A 13,696-nucleotide genomic window follows, 5' to 3' on the forward strand; every position below is an offset into this window, starting at 1 on the left:
ACAGCGCCACCCGCATCCCTTTTGGAGAGGGATACAAATAGTTTAAACTTTAAACAAATTCAATGTGCCTCCAAGCCCAAGAGTCCATTTAAAAATGCATATAAGAATTAAAGGATCCATTGTCCCCAAATCAGCTTCTCATGTTACATCGTATGGAAGCTGTTTTCTGTGAACCACCCTGAGACCTGTGGGTAGAGGGCGGTATAGAAATTCAATTAATAATCATAATCACAGTTTATAATATATTTTTCTCTTTTAAGCTGCCTCTTCAAGTGGCTAGGGCTGAGGCTACTGTAGCTATTGTCTGGGAATGAAAAGGAGTCTGGGGTGTGATAAATGACCTTATGGATTGCATATGCAGCAATTTGCAACACATGAAAAATCTAAAGGTGAGATTGAAATAGTTTCCTGCATAACTAACATCTACTGCATTGCGGGGGGTGGGGTGGGGTGAAGGCTAATAGCTGAATCAATCCCATCTAATGCTGTGTGATGCGTAAATTTGGTTTTGTTAGCTTGGAAGCTGATATGCATGAAATGACTTTTCAGTTTTGTTGGTTTGCTCAGAATTTGGTGTGCCAGGCCATTTTTTTCTGGAATATCATCTGTGGTTCAGAATTGGCATCAGAACATGATTTGGGTGGGTTTTTCTTCTTCATTGGTTACTTGCTGCATTAACATGATCTAGTGACTTCTGCATCTGCTAGGTTTGGCTAGCTCAGGAGTACAATAAATGTTTTCTATGGGTTCTGGGTGTGAAGGGGTCAATACAGCAGCATAGCATAGGTTGCCAGTGCCCAGGGCGGGCAAGCCGCTGATGCCGCCACAGCCCCCCCCCCGCCAAGTGGTACCATGCTGTGCCGCCTGCCCGTGCAGGGGGAGCCCGCCCGTTGACGTGGCCCTTGGTGGAAGAATCCCCCCTCCACGAAGGGGGGCTGCACCTCCTCTCAGGGCAATGGCAATGTCCATCAACTTGGGGGGGCCACCTCCCTCATATCTTAGGCAGGCCAAAGACCCCTCGACTCAGAGTTGGCTCCTATGCCTCCTCAGAATTTTGTGCAGTGTCCATATTTTCATTGGAGAAATGTTGGGAGGGTATGGAGTTATCTGACCCCCAAGTCATCTGAAGGCAACCCTGTAAAGGGAAGGGTTTTTTAAAAAAAAGTTTAGTGCTTTATTGTTTTTATATATGTTGGAAGCTGCCCAGAGTGGGTGGCAATCCAGTAAGATGTGTGGAGTATAAATAGTAATATTATCCTTATGGAACGGGACGTCCCTATTTTCATCAGAGAAATGTTGGAGGGTATGCTGTGTTGGAAGGACTTCGGTTCTAAAATATCGCCCTCCAAGGACTGTAAGGTATCTCCCTGCTTCGGGCATCGCTTTTACGGAGAAAGGAGGCCTTCGATCCCATGCCCGTTTACTCTGGAGCCCCATCGAGTTTATACCACGGCATCCTTTCAGCCTACGTCTCAAAACGCGAAAGCGCCCTATACCTATGGATCGAATGCCGAATTTATTTGAAAATGTGTCTGTCCTGGGGGCGCGCTCTCCAGTATGCCGGCTGGGGCGGGGAGGAAGCGCCCTCAGTTTTGCGGGCGGGCGGGCGGGCGAGCGAAACTGGGAGCGACGAGCCGCGGCTCGGCTCGCCCTCGGGACAATGCGCTCGGCGAGCATGGCGCCCGGGTGGCGGGAGCTCAGCCGCTGCCGGGCCCGCGCGGCGGAACGGAGGGAGTCAAGATGGCCGCCCGCCCGGCCGGCCGGCGCCTCGCGCTGCAGGCCTCGCCTCGTCCTCGGAGCCCGCGCCCTCGCGCGCAGGGGAAATGCCAGGCAGGCCGGCCGGCCGGCGCCGCCCTGAGGAGATTCGGGGAAGAGGCGCTTCGCCTGAGGGAGGAGGAGTCAGAGGAGCAGGAGGCGGGGCTTCGCCGGAGGAGGCGGGGCCAGGCGCTATAAATGCCCGCGCCGGAGGGCCGGCTCCTCCATTCCGGCGAGGGGCCAGAGCTTCTTCACTCGCGTTTCTCCCGCCTTCGCTCGCTCGCTCGCTCGCTCGTTCGCTTGCTTTGTGGGCTCTTCCGCGGCGCGCTCCGGCCACGCTTCCGCCTCGTTCTCCTCAGCGACTCAACTCCGGCGCGATGATGAACGGTTTCCGCGACAGCAGGATCGATGAGGGCACCTTCCTCTTCACCTCAGAGTCGGTGGGGGAGGGGCACCCAGGTGAGCGCCCTCGCGGCAGAAGGAGGCGCGCGCGCGCGCCCGCCCGCCCGCGGGGGGCGAAAAACCCGGCTGTGGGGCCGGGGGCGCGCGCGCGGCCGACCGGCCGCTCTCTCGCTGATTGGCTGCCGTGCTGTGGCGCGCGCCCTCCGGCTGCCTGGCTGGCTCGCGTCCGGCTCTCGGAGGCCCGTTTGGGCGGCTGAGGGAGGGGGAAGCGCCACGAGGGCGCGCGGGGGGGGGGGGGCTGGGGTCTCGGGCGCCGCTTCCAGGCTCCGCTCGGCCGCCCCGGACAGGAGCGGGAGGTTCCCGGCTGCCCCCCTGGATTGCGGGGGGGGGGGGCAGGGCAACAAAGGGAAAGTGCGCGATGGCGGCATGGGAGGGAGACGGTGAAAGCGGGCTCGGAGCGCGCGCTCCCGCTCGGTTTCGGGGACGCGCCCCCGCATTGCAGGCGACCACGTGGTATCCGCATGGCGCGATCTTGGGAGGGACGGTGGATGGTAGGAAGGGAGCAGCCCCTGAGAAAAGGGATTTGGGGTGTGTGGAAATGGAAGACAGAAGCCGGAAGCCCAAAACTGCAGCGCGCGCGTGTAAAAACGGGGGTGGGGGAGACAAGGACCAAGCGCCTGCCTTTTACATACAGAAGCAGGTGGGCTTTCATGTAAGTACGCACAATCACGTATCTGTCTACGTTACACAGAATCAAAAAGCAATTCAAAACTACACAGAGCGGAAGACTTCGTTGTCGGCTCAAAACGGTCTGGATGCCCAACGACGCTGGAGGAGGAGGAGGAGACTTGCGCTTTCATTGTCCTTCTCCGCCATGATGTCTGGGCAGAGCATGCAGCATGCATAGAGGGAGGGCGGGAGTTGGAGAAGGCTGTCCCCGATCCTGGTGGCTGGGCATATGTGCTTTTTTGTACTATTCTAAAGATAGCCTTTGCCAGGAGGCTGCGTGGGAACAAGGACTCTTCGATGCAGGGGAATTTAGCTTTGGCCTTTTCCTTTGCTGCAGGAAAGGGGGGGAGGTGTTGCACCTCTGTTTCTGCCATGTGGTTGAACCCATGTGGCTCCATTGAAGAATAGCACCTTGTAGTGTTTTCAGTTGGGGGGACGACTGCTGGGTATCCGGCTTCTTTTTGCCTGAGTAGTATGCAGAGAACAGGGCAGAAAAGCATCGCTGGTGCTTTTATTCTGTTTTCCAAGACACAGTGAATGACATCTGTTCTTCTGACTTTGAAATCCACAATTCTAAGTGCCTGTTCTTTATACTTGCTAGACCTTTGTTCCTTCTGTAACTCAGTCCCCTAGGGAGCTATTTTAGTTTCTTGTTTAGAAATTTCCCACTATTTTTATGTGTTTAAATTTCTGTAAAATATTCTGATTTGGGCTTTCTGACTATGTTCAAGTTCTTTATACTGTGAAACTTTATACTGTGAAACTAGTCAAATGAGTATGTCATGCAACTGAACTTTATGTAGATTAGGCATTTGTATTGACGACTTAGTACCTCTTGATAGAATAAACACTTTAAGCACAACATCCACCTTTGGCACGACTGCTAAATCTGTGCTGTTAGAGCTTCTTCGTTTCTGGCTTAGGTGGAACTCCAAGCTGGAGGTCTATTTTATAATACTGTAAAATGTTCATTTAGTGGTGTGTGCAGCTGTGTATCTTCTGTCTCAGACTTAGCCATATTTAGGAATCCTGTGCTGGTGGTAATTTATCCTCACTGCCATCTTGTTCTCTCTGGATTAGATATAGGATGACACTAGTCTGCATTTATAGCCTGCAGCCTTGTGTGCAGACAATGCTTCTGGCAGTAACCAGTTATACACATTAAACAAATTGATGGCTTTTGAAGTATGCCTTAGAATTTCTGTTAAATATTTCTCTTAAAGACTTCATGTGTCTAGACCACTAGCTGAAGTGTTGGTGGTGGGGAGCCTTATCTGTGGCACGTTGGTGCCTCAGAGGTAACAAGATGGCTAAATCTTGACCATTGAATGAAATGGTAGATCACATCTGAAGAATGGCTGTTAAGGACTATGTGTCAGGCTGTGTTCATCACTGAAGCATACATAAGGGGTTGTAAAGCATTTTGGCATTCCAGACGAGTGCTCTATAATAAATTTCATTGCAGTGTGGGTTGACTTTGCTGGTTGAAAGCAGTTCCAATTTCAAAATGGCAAGTACAGTTGTACCTTGGAAGTTAAATGGAATCCGTTCTGGAAGTTTGTTTGACTTCCAAAACGTTTGGAAACCAAAGTGCAGCTTCTGATTGGCTGACTTGGATGTTCGAGTTCCAAAGAATGTTCGCAAACTGGAACACTTTTCAGAAGCCAAAACGTCTGAGTACCAAGGCATTTGGGCTCTAAGGTACAACTGTAGGATTAGATTATGTAAAGTTCTACAGCATTGAGTGGGTGTTTTGTAACTAGGTCCTTTCATTCTGCTTATAGAAACTCAGAGTCATCAATGCAGTATTGGAGCGATTGAATCTTAATGCCAAGATGCATGGTTGGGTGTGAGGCATTATTTGTAAAGGGCAAATATAAGGGCAGCAGAATAAAAGGTAACATGTATACCTTGAAGGTGCAAACTGCTTGGATGCACAGCCTTAAAATTTCATCTCAAACAGTGCAGATTCCATGTGGAAACCAGTAGGTAGGAAATACAGAGAGCTGCAAGGTTTAGTCAACCAAAACTAGCTTGAGAACTGCGGGACACCTGTGCAATTCTGAGGATAATTTTGTTTGTGTGTCTAGAGGGAATGAGGAAAGCTTGAACTTGTGCTATCAAGCATTGGCAAGTTTTGCTTAATTATAATTTTCCCCACTTCATTCATTGGTGCCTAATTACTTCCCAGGGTTTCTGCTGAACCATTAATTGTGAATGCTGGGTCTTTCTGTTGTATTGTTGGTATAAGTCATTAATGTCAAAACTAGCAGTTGCAACAGGTCAGCAGGAACCAGTGGCTCTTCCTAAACCAAGGTCTCCTATAAAGTCCTCTATCCATGTCTGTTACCAGAAAACAAGCAGATCAAGCTTTCTTGGGAAAGGGAGTTCCATATTGACACAAACAGCTGTTCTTTAATTGGTTGATGATACCAGGAAAAAAGTCGTAAAAGGCTCAAACCTGCATGGGTGTTGGCTGAATACTTTTTAACATGTGAAATAGTGGCAACCTTGAGGTCTGAAAAGTAATGGAAGCTGTTTCTGATTTTAGATAAGATCTGTGACCAAATTAGTGATGCTGTCCTTGATGCACATCTTAAACAAGATCCGGATGCCAAAGTAGCATGTGGTAAGTTCCCTTGACCATAGAAATGGAATCTATTGGGAGTGTGGTCAAAGAACTGCAACTCCTTTGTACTTTGAGTTGACAGTTCTGGTTCTGTATTTTGCAGAAACTGCTGCAAAGACAGGAATGATCCTTCTGGCTGGGGAGATCACGTCTAGAGCTGCGGTTGACTATCAGAAAATTGTTCGTGAAACAATAAAGCACATTGGCTATGACGATTCCTCAAAAGGTAAGCAGATTGGATTGCTTCTGGCTGTTTTAATTTTGAATAGAAATGTTGACTGTTAATAAGATTGGGACTTACAAGCATTATGTATGTGTCCTAGGTTTTGACTACAAGACATGCAATGTATTGGTTGCCCTGGAGCAGCAGTCCCCTGATATTGCTCAGGGAGTTCATCTTGACAGAAAGGAGGAAGACATTGGTGCTGGGGATCAGGTCAGTGTTATAAGAGGCTGCGGATTACTCAAAATTTGTTTGTGGTGTACATTCTTAAAACTTCACCTTAGGAAGCTGAAATTCATATCTTGGTTTGGTTACAAAAATAGGGCTTGATGTTTGGCTATGCTACGGATGAGACGGAAGAGTGCATGCCCCTGACTCTTCTCCTTGCACACCAGCTGAACGCCAAACTGGCAGAGCTTCGTCGTAACCATACCTTGCCCTGGCTACGACCAGATTCTAAAACTCAGGTAAATGTTGTCTTTAACTTGCGTTGTCTTAACATTGAAAGGTCTTGAAAATGGAAACCATAGTCAATCTTCTATTAAGGCCTTTTAAACTACAATCAAAGTGTATGAAGAACTTGGACATGAAATAATGCAAAAATTATGTTTTCCTTGATTCCCTTTTAGGTGACTGTGCAGTACAGACAAGACCGTGGTGCAGTCATCCCTATTAGAGTCCATACAATTGTTATTTCTGTTCAACATGATGATAAAATTGGGCTGGATGAGATGAGGGATGCCCTGAAAGAGAAAGTGGTCAGAACTGTTGTACCTGCAAAATACCTGGATGATGATACTGTCTACCACCTGCAGCCTAGTGGCCGTTTTGTAATTGGTGGCCCCCAGGTATGATGAAGGTTGGATTCTTGTCCCTTGCCTAATCTGTACAATTGATGGTACCTTATTGGAAGATCTCAGCTACAGTGTTACAGTTCAGAAGCATCATGCTTTTGTGACAAATCAAATGCCTTTGCTCCATATGCCATCTAGAGTTCTAGTGTCTAGAAACACAGCACAGTTCTCCTTCTGGTAGCTTTGCCTTGCTATAGACTAGGGGTGGAGAGCCTCTGAACTCCCACATGTTATTGGACTAAAACTTCCTCCCCTGATCATGGGACACCTTGGCTGGGGGCTGATGCGAGTTCACAATCAGGAGAGCTACGGGTTCCTCATTCCAGTCTTATAGACAGGTGGTGTTGTGTCCAGTCAGATGCGATGGACTCTGCAGGAAGGTTGGCAAATACCGTATTTTTTGCACCATAACACTCACTTTTTTCCTCCTAGAAGGTAAGGGGAAATGTCTGTGCGTGTTATGGAGCGAATGCCTACGGATGGCGGGGGGGGGGGGAATCTGCTGCAGTCGTGAGCAGAGGATCCATGGTTCCCCTTCCCTCCCTCCTCCGTGGCTCACTTTGAAACAGCAAAGCAGGAGAAGAGCCGCTGAGTGGGGGGGGGGGAGGGACAGAGAGCCTGCTTGCTTTAAAGGAGCAAAGAGGGAGAGCGAGAGGAGCCGCTTACATGAGTGTAAGTGGCTCCTGTCCGGTTGGCTCCTTAAAGCAAGCAGGCTCTCTGTCCCTCTCTTCTCCCCACTCAGCTGGCTAAATAGCAGCAAAGTTTTTCAGCGAGCTGGGGAGGAGGGAGAGAAGCAGAGCCTGCTTGCTTTAAAGGAGCAAAGCGGGAGAGGAGAGGAGCCTTCTCCGCTTATACCCCCTTCTGCATTATTAACAGCATCCTTCTCCACCCACCCCACACGTGTTCCTTGTCCCTTGAGTGCTTTTCCTTCCCTCCCCACTTAAAACATGGTTACAAAGCACAGATCCACATGGATCCTCAGGATTTTTGCATTGGGCTACCCCAAACTCACCGTCAGATCACATGTCTGTGGCCACAGCATGAACCACAAAAATCATACACCCACTGTTTCGTTTAGATTTTTTTTTTGTTTTCCTCCTCTAAAAACTATGTGTTTGTTATGGTCGGGTGCGTGTTATAGAGCGAAAAATACGGTAAATAATGAAGAAAATTGCCAATTTTAGGGAGATGCTGGCTTGACTGGCCGGAAGATCATTGTTGATACCTATGGTGGCTGGGGAGCTCATGGAGGTGGTGCTTTCTCTGGTAAAGACTACACAAAAGTTGACCGTTCAGCATCTTACGCTGCTCGCTGGGTTGCAAAATCCCTTGTGAAGTCTGGTCTCTGTCGGAGAGTGCTTGTTCAGGTATGTTCAGTCTGTTGTTTCTGGGCAACGAGATGCATTTTCCCAAGATTTGCAACATTAGTGTTTTCTTCAAATGAGTATTGGGGGTTTAAGATGTTACTTTGATAGTATAGTTGCACAATTAGAAGCCGGGAAGTGTGTACAGTTGGCACGTTCATGATTTTTAGGCAGCTGCAATGCAGCAGAGATGTAAATCAGGTCTGGTAATGCTCAGCTGTATAACAGCTGCTTCTGAAAAATGCGGTCCTTGTATTAATACACCCAGCACCCCCATGATTCTTGTACCTGTAATAAGTGCCACAGTAAGTCTCAAATGCTGCCTTGCAGTGGCCATTGCAATCCTTGCCAGGTTTCTTAGACTACAGCTCCCATCATCCTTGACCATTGGCCATGGTTGCTGGGGCTCATGGGCATCCCAGCAGCATTTGGAGGATGCCACATTTCCAACTCCTGTTCTGGCAAGAGTTACTTGGGTGCCATGCAGTATTGGCCAACTTGATGTGTGGCTGTGCTGTTACGTGTCTTTTCAAAGCTTGGGTTCTAAAATAAACACAGAAGGGAAGGGAAGTTGGATGAAATAAGCATTCAGAATTCATTATGGAGGTACAACTTAAGAATTAGTAGTAAAAACAACTGGCTAGGGAGTGTGGGTTGAAAGGAAAGTTGAGAGGGAAATATTGGAATAATGGTGTTGTGAAGAGGGAGAAGAGAAATGGGATACCCTACAAAGTAGCTGAAACCACACATTTTAATGCTTTTGGTTTATATTAACTTTGCTCTTAGGTCTCCTATGCCATTGGAGTGGCCCACCCACTGTCAGTCTCCATTTTTCATTACGGCACCTCCCAAAAGACTGAGCATGAACTGCTAGACATTGTGAAGAAGAACTTTGACCTCCGCCCAGGGGTTATTGTCAGGTAAAACATGGTGGTGCATGCACGTAATATTCAGACAGATAAAAAGGAGGTAATAAGGATGGGACTAGGCATAAATAAGGCATTACCATTTGGCAGTCTGCCTTAAATGTACATGATGTTGCACAATCTCCTACCATAGACACTTGTCAAAACACCTAGTCTCCTGGGGAGTGGTGGAGACAGTTCCCCAGCACCACTGTAGAGGAGCTTTGGGGTGGTTCATTTTTCTAGAGATAAAACAAAGTAGTGCTTGCTCTTTAATATGTAGTTAAAGCAGAATGGTGTGCTAGTCTGTGCCTCTTTGTCACTGTATAGTAAGGCAAATTAGAGCTTATTATGTGACATGCCGGGGAAGGCACAGAAAATGAGAAATATCTTAGAATAGCACATTTTGGGGCAAAGGTGGCTGATAACAAAGTAGCTTGTTGCTGTCTGGCCATGATCCCCAGTTTGGAGTTGCACCATTGGCATACATATCCAAGATTGAAAAGCTATTCTCTTTTAATGCAGCAAGTGGTGTATAGATACAGTAATATTAAATCCACCCTTGCAAATTGGCACAGCCCTTGTGGCTCTTGCACTGATTTGGAAAGTATGGATAGTGCAGGGATATGAGGATTTCTGTGAGTTATTACAGACTCCTCTTGGGCACTTCAGTCATGTGCTTTTGAGTATTAAAGCTCATTTTCCGGAGATCTTCTGGGTATTTTGGCCCAACCACTGACACCCAAGGCCAGCTATGTTGTACTGTCCTGGAATCAAAGTGTGACGTTGTGGGTGCTTAGCTCTGCAAACATGGGTGTTCTGAGTGGTGCTGCTGCCTACACTGACTAACTGCTTCTAAAAGCTCCAAGCTGGAAGTAGGCAGGTTTGGTTGTAATATGAGCTGATTATTCAGATAGGGAGTACCATTCCCAGTGGAGAAACTTGTGGTGATCTACAGTTGGATGTAGCCACTCATAATGGAGGGTAAGTATTCTGTAATGTCAGTTGAGCCCAGGGGCTTAGTTTCCTTGGGATGTATTTGCATTGGCACCCAGAATTGGGAGCAAATGGGTCCCATCTACTTCCTGTGTACAAAGTAGCCGTTGGTCCATGTCTTGGGACTACAGCATTGAACATCCAAGTGGCCCCTTCAGTGTAGCTGGTTTTTGCTTTGCTTGATAAATGCCTTGTATTGAGTTACGGACTTGTATATTCCAGGGATCTGGATCTGAAGAGGCCTATTTATCAGAAGACTGCAGCCTATGGCCACTTTGGTAGGGACAACTTCCCATGGGAAGTGCCCAAAAAGCTTAAATACTGAATATGTTGGGCTTCTTTCCCCAGACCTGTTGGTGTGCATTACAGAGAAACCTCCAGGCTTTTCTGTGGGAAAGAGCCCCATTCCCTAAACTGGTCCTGTCCTCTGCTCTTAATTTGGCACATTCTGTCCATTGCCATGAATATTAGTCCTCCGGGGACCGCAATTGCACTGTGCTTTCTCCTCTTCCTGGTGTGCTTGACGTATGTGTAGAGCCAGTTGAGCATAGGCGCTATATGTAAAACAGAAGAACAGGCTGTAGTCAAAACAGTGCTTCAGTCTAATCCTTTGTGTTGCCCAAAGGCTAACGAGAATTTCCTTTCAACAATGAGCAAGATGCCTCTCTCCTAATGTGCACTGCGTGGTTTCACATAGTCTCTGTCCGGATATCTAGAGCAGGATGGTGCAATGATTGGATGCCCCCCCTCCCCTGATCTCTTGTGAGTGAGTCATCGCCGCCTTAGCAGATGGCCCTGCATGCTCCGCAAGTTCCATTTTGGAACTCGAGCCTTGTGTGGTTTTTTAATTGAGGCATTTTTGGTCCCACAACTCATGGTATTATTCTCTTAAAATCAGTCAGCACCATACCTTAATCATTTTCTGCTCTTATCTTCTTGGGGGATGTACGTAATAAAGGTTTTTTTTATAAAAAAAAATCCTATGCACAGTTTTAGCACTAGCCAAACCTCACCATCTTTTATTAAGCGGGCCCTTGGCCAGCCTTGTGATGTACTGCAGAGAAGTCACCGGGTTGTGCCTGAGGTCTGTAGGCTGCATACTTTTGGCACCTGGAATTTTTTTCTTTAGAAGAGCCAAGAATTTCATGTTGCACAAAACTCCCAGGGTTTATTTTCAAAGCCAGGTCCAAACTGCATTCTGAAGTACTGGCGTAGCTACAGAGAAGCCAGTTCCCTTCAGAGTGTAAGTGCATTTGGAAAGGACGTGGGGGAAAACCCTACATACTTGAAATTTTTTTATACTTGCTTATTTATTGTGTTTGGGATAGGGTGTGAGTACAGAGAAGCCCTGGTCTCAAATGGCAGCTTTTTAACTTTATTTTGACACCATAAATTCCTTGACAGTACCCAGCATTCCCTGATAGGCCAAGGTGTCCTACAGAAAAGCCTTGGGTCACAACCTGCAGGGGGTCTGGCTTGTGTAAAACAGGGGAGGGCAGTGCTCAGGATAACTGGCCTTGGGAGAGGCTGACTTGGCTGGTGTTGTACAGAGAAACCAGCTTGTTTACCTGCCCATTCCATGGCAAGTGTCCTAAGCAGGAAGTGCCTTTTGCATTCCAATTTTTTTTCTGGGCGTTTATTACGTATGTCTGGTTCAATTCCAAGTTGATTTTAAAGTTCTTAATAAAGTGCTAGGTTCTATCTTGCTGTGTTGTGTGTTTCTGGTTTGAATGTCAAGGTTGGAGGTGTACTAAATCAGGAGGCTCTTGCTATAACTTGCATTGTATACAGAAGAGGGGAAACAAAAGTTGAGCAGGATGAAGTTACTTGCATTTTAGAAGTTTCTGGAATGCACACCATTCTTTATGAAGTCATGCCTGAGTTGGAGCTTGATGCCAATGCATTTACCTCGCTACCTGTGTTGGGATTATTTTAATACTTGACTGAATCCACACCTGCAGAATGCACACTATGCTGTTGTCAGCTTGTGCAAAATTGGTTATGCAGGCGGCAGCTTAAAACAGCTGTGCAAGCAGCAAACATATAAAAACTATGGACAAGTAGTTATGGACATAGATCACCTGGAGCTGTAAGGGGAAGGAACTAAGCTTCATATGCTGCCGGTAGCACCACCACTGTTGTGGCAGCAAACTACGGTGGTGCCTCTGGTTACGTACTTAATTCGTTCCAGAGGTCCGTTCTTAACCTGAAGCACCACTTCACCTAATGGGGCCTCCTGCTGCTGCCACAACGCCACTGTGCAATTTCTGTTCTCATCCTGAAGCGTATGTAACCCGAGGTACCACTTACAGAGAAAGTAATGAAGGTAAGAAGAAAAAAAGGGTGTATAAACAGACCACTTGATGTTGCAGCTACTAACCAACTTCTCAGATACCACCCACTTCGCTGACCTATTTTGAGTGTTTGAAATGTTTCTATTCCATTCATATTTTGAGAGCAGGTTGATTTGCTGAATATGGCACCATCCTGCATGTGGTGGGGTGTGCTGTCTAGCTGCTACTTTATTGAGCTCACTGGTGCTACTCTCCAGATAGCCAGAAACTTTCTCGGATTCAAGTTTTATTGCATTGTACAGCTTATTCCCTCCTGCGAACCTGGTGCAATAAGGGTGAACATTCTGTTGTGCATTTGGGTTGAATATTCAGCTCACTGCCCAAGCCCGCTGGTTCTGTAACTGACTGGAGAGCACATGTAGATCTTTTGCCAGTAACCTGCATTGCAGGAAGATGGCTGAGATCCCTGGCTGTTGCTGTCCTGCTCTGTTTGGCTCAAATTCATTTCTTTTGTCAGCAGTTAATGGGCTTCTACCTCTGCAGGTGGCGCTGTGGGTTAAAGCCTCAGCGCCTAGGACTTGCCGATCGAAAGGTCGGCGGTTCGAATCCCTGCGGCGGGGTGCGCTCCCGCTGCTCGGTCCCAGCGCCTGCCAACCTAGCAGTTCGAAAGCACCTCCGGGTGCAAGTAGATAAATAGGGACCGCTTACCAGCGGGAAGGTAAACGGCGTTTCCGTGTGCGGCTCTGGCTCGCCAGAGCAGCGATGTCACGCTGGCCACGTGACCCGGAAGTGTCTCTGGACAGCGCTGGCCCCTGGCCTCTTAAGTGAGATGGGCGCACAACCCCAGAGTCTGTCAAGACTGGCCCGTACGGGCAGGGGTACCTTTACCTTTTTACCTCTGCAGGCAGGTTCAGATTTGAGCAGGAGAATAAGGCTATTAGCTGCAAGCCATGACTCTGCTACCTCAACTATATGGATATGAGCCTCTTGAATTGGGCCTAGAAGCAAACAGGCAACCAGTGCGCTGTTTTTAAAAAGGCTCATTGTTGTGGGAGCCTGTCACACATTGTCTGTCGGTGGAGCCCAGTCCCAACCTACTGCCTGTGTAAACTGCTTCCTCAGCTAAAGCCTTTAAGCTGCTTTCCCCACAGCTCTGGTTCTAAAGTGTGTCAGGCAGGCCCATGAGATCCTTTCTAGGCCTTGGTGGCAGCTGCCAGTCTGAACAGCAGCTTTGTGGCTGTGGTGAGATTTTAGTGTAAGTGCAGGAACATGCAGAAATACTGTTTAAGGAAAGACCATTGAAGTATTTCCGCTTTGCCTGGCCTGTAAATTGATCTCTCCTGGTTCTAAGCTACTGGAATGTGAACTAATGAGTAATCTGAATACAGTTCTGTATCATGGGCTTGATACAAACCTGGGCTGAGTACTCTCCTTCCTTCTGGTGGATTGTAGCCTGAAGCTGCAGTTCTGAGAAGAAGCTTCATTGTAAACTAATTTTGTAGTTAGCCTTTAAAGTAGAATGTCCATTATTCATTCACACACTTC

General features: G+C 47.6%; 1 protein-coding gene and 1 long non-coding RNA gene across 2 annotated transcripts; one reads left to right on the forward strand and one right to left on the reverse strand.

Annotated features, from left to right (window-relative positions):
- Positions 1–1,979: 1,979 nt before the first annotated feature.
- Positions 1,980–11,562, forward strand: LOC307222602 (S-adenosylmethionine synthase). The gene is made up of 9 exons (XM_079988000.1): positions 1,980–2,214; positions 5,438–5,515; positions 5,619–5,741; positions 5,839–5,951; positions 6,062–6,205; positions 6,368–6,586; positions 7,777–7,959; positions 8,743–8,876; positions 10,080–11,562. The coding sequence occupies exons 1-9, from the start codon at positions 2,133–2,135 to the stop codon at positions 10,180–10,182; spliced, it is 1,179 nt and encodes a 392-aa protein (XP_079844126.1). The 5' UTR covers positions 1,980–2,132; the 3' UTR covers positions 10,183–11,562.
- Positions 10,828–13,077, reverse strand: LOC307222603. The gene is made up of 2 exons (XR_013841809.1): positions 13,048–13,077; positions 10,828–12,686 (listed from the first exon to the last, which is right to left on the reverse strand). It is a non-coding gene; the product is annotated as an uncharacterized lncRNA (long non-coding RNA).
- Between the last annotated feature and the right edge of the window lie 619 nt (positions 13,078–13,696).

Source organism: Podarcis cretensis (genome assembly GCF_951804945.1).
Source record: "Podarcis cretensis genome assembly, chromosome: 8".
Taxonomy (NCBI): Eukaryota; Metazoa; Chordata; class Lepidosauria; order Squamata; family Lacertidae; genus Podarcis; species Podarcis cretensis.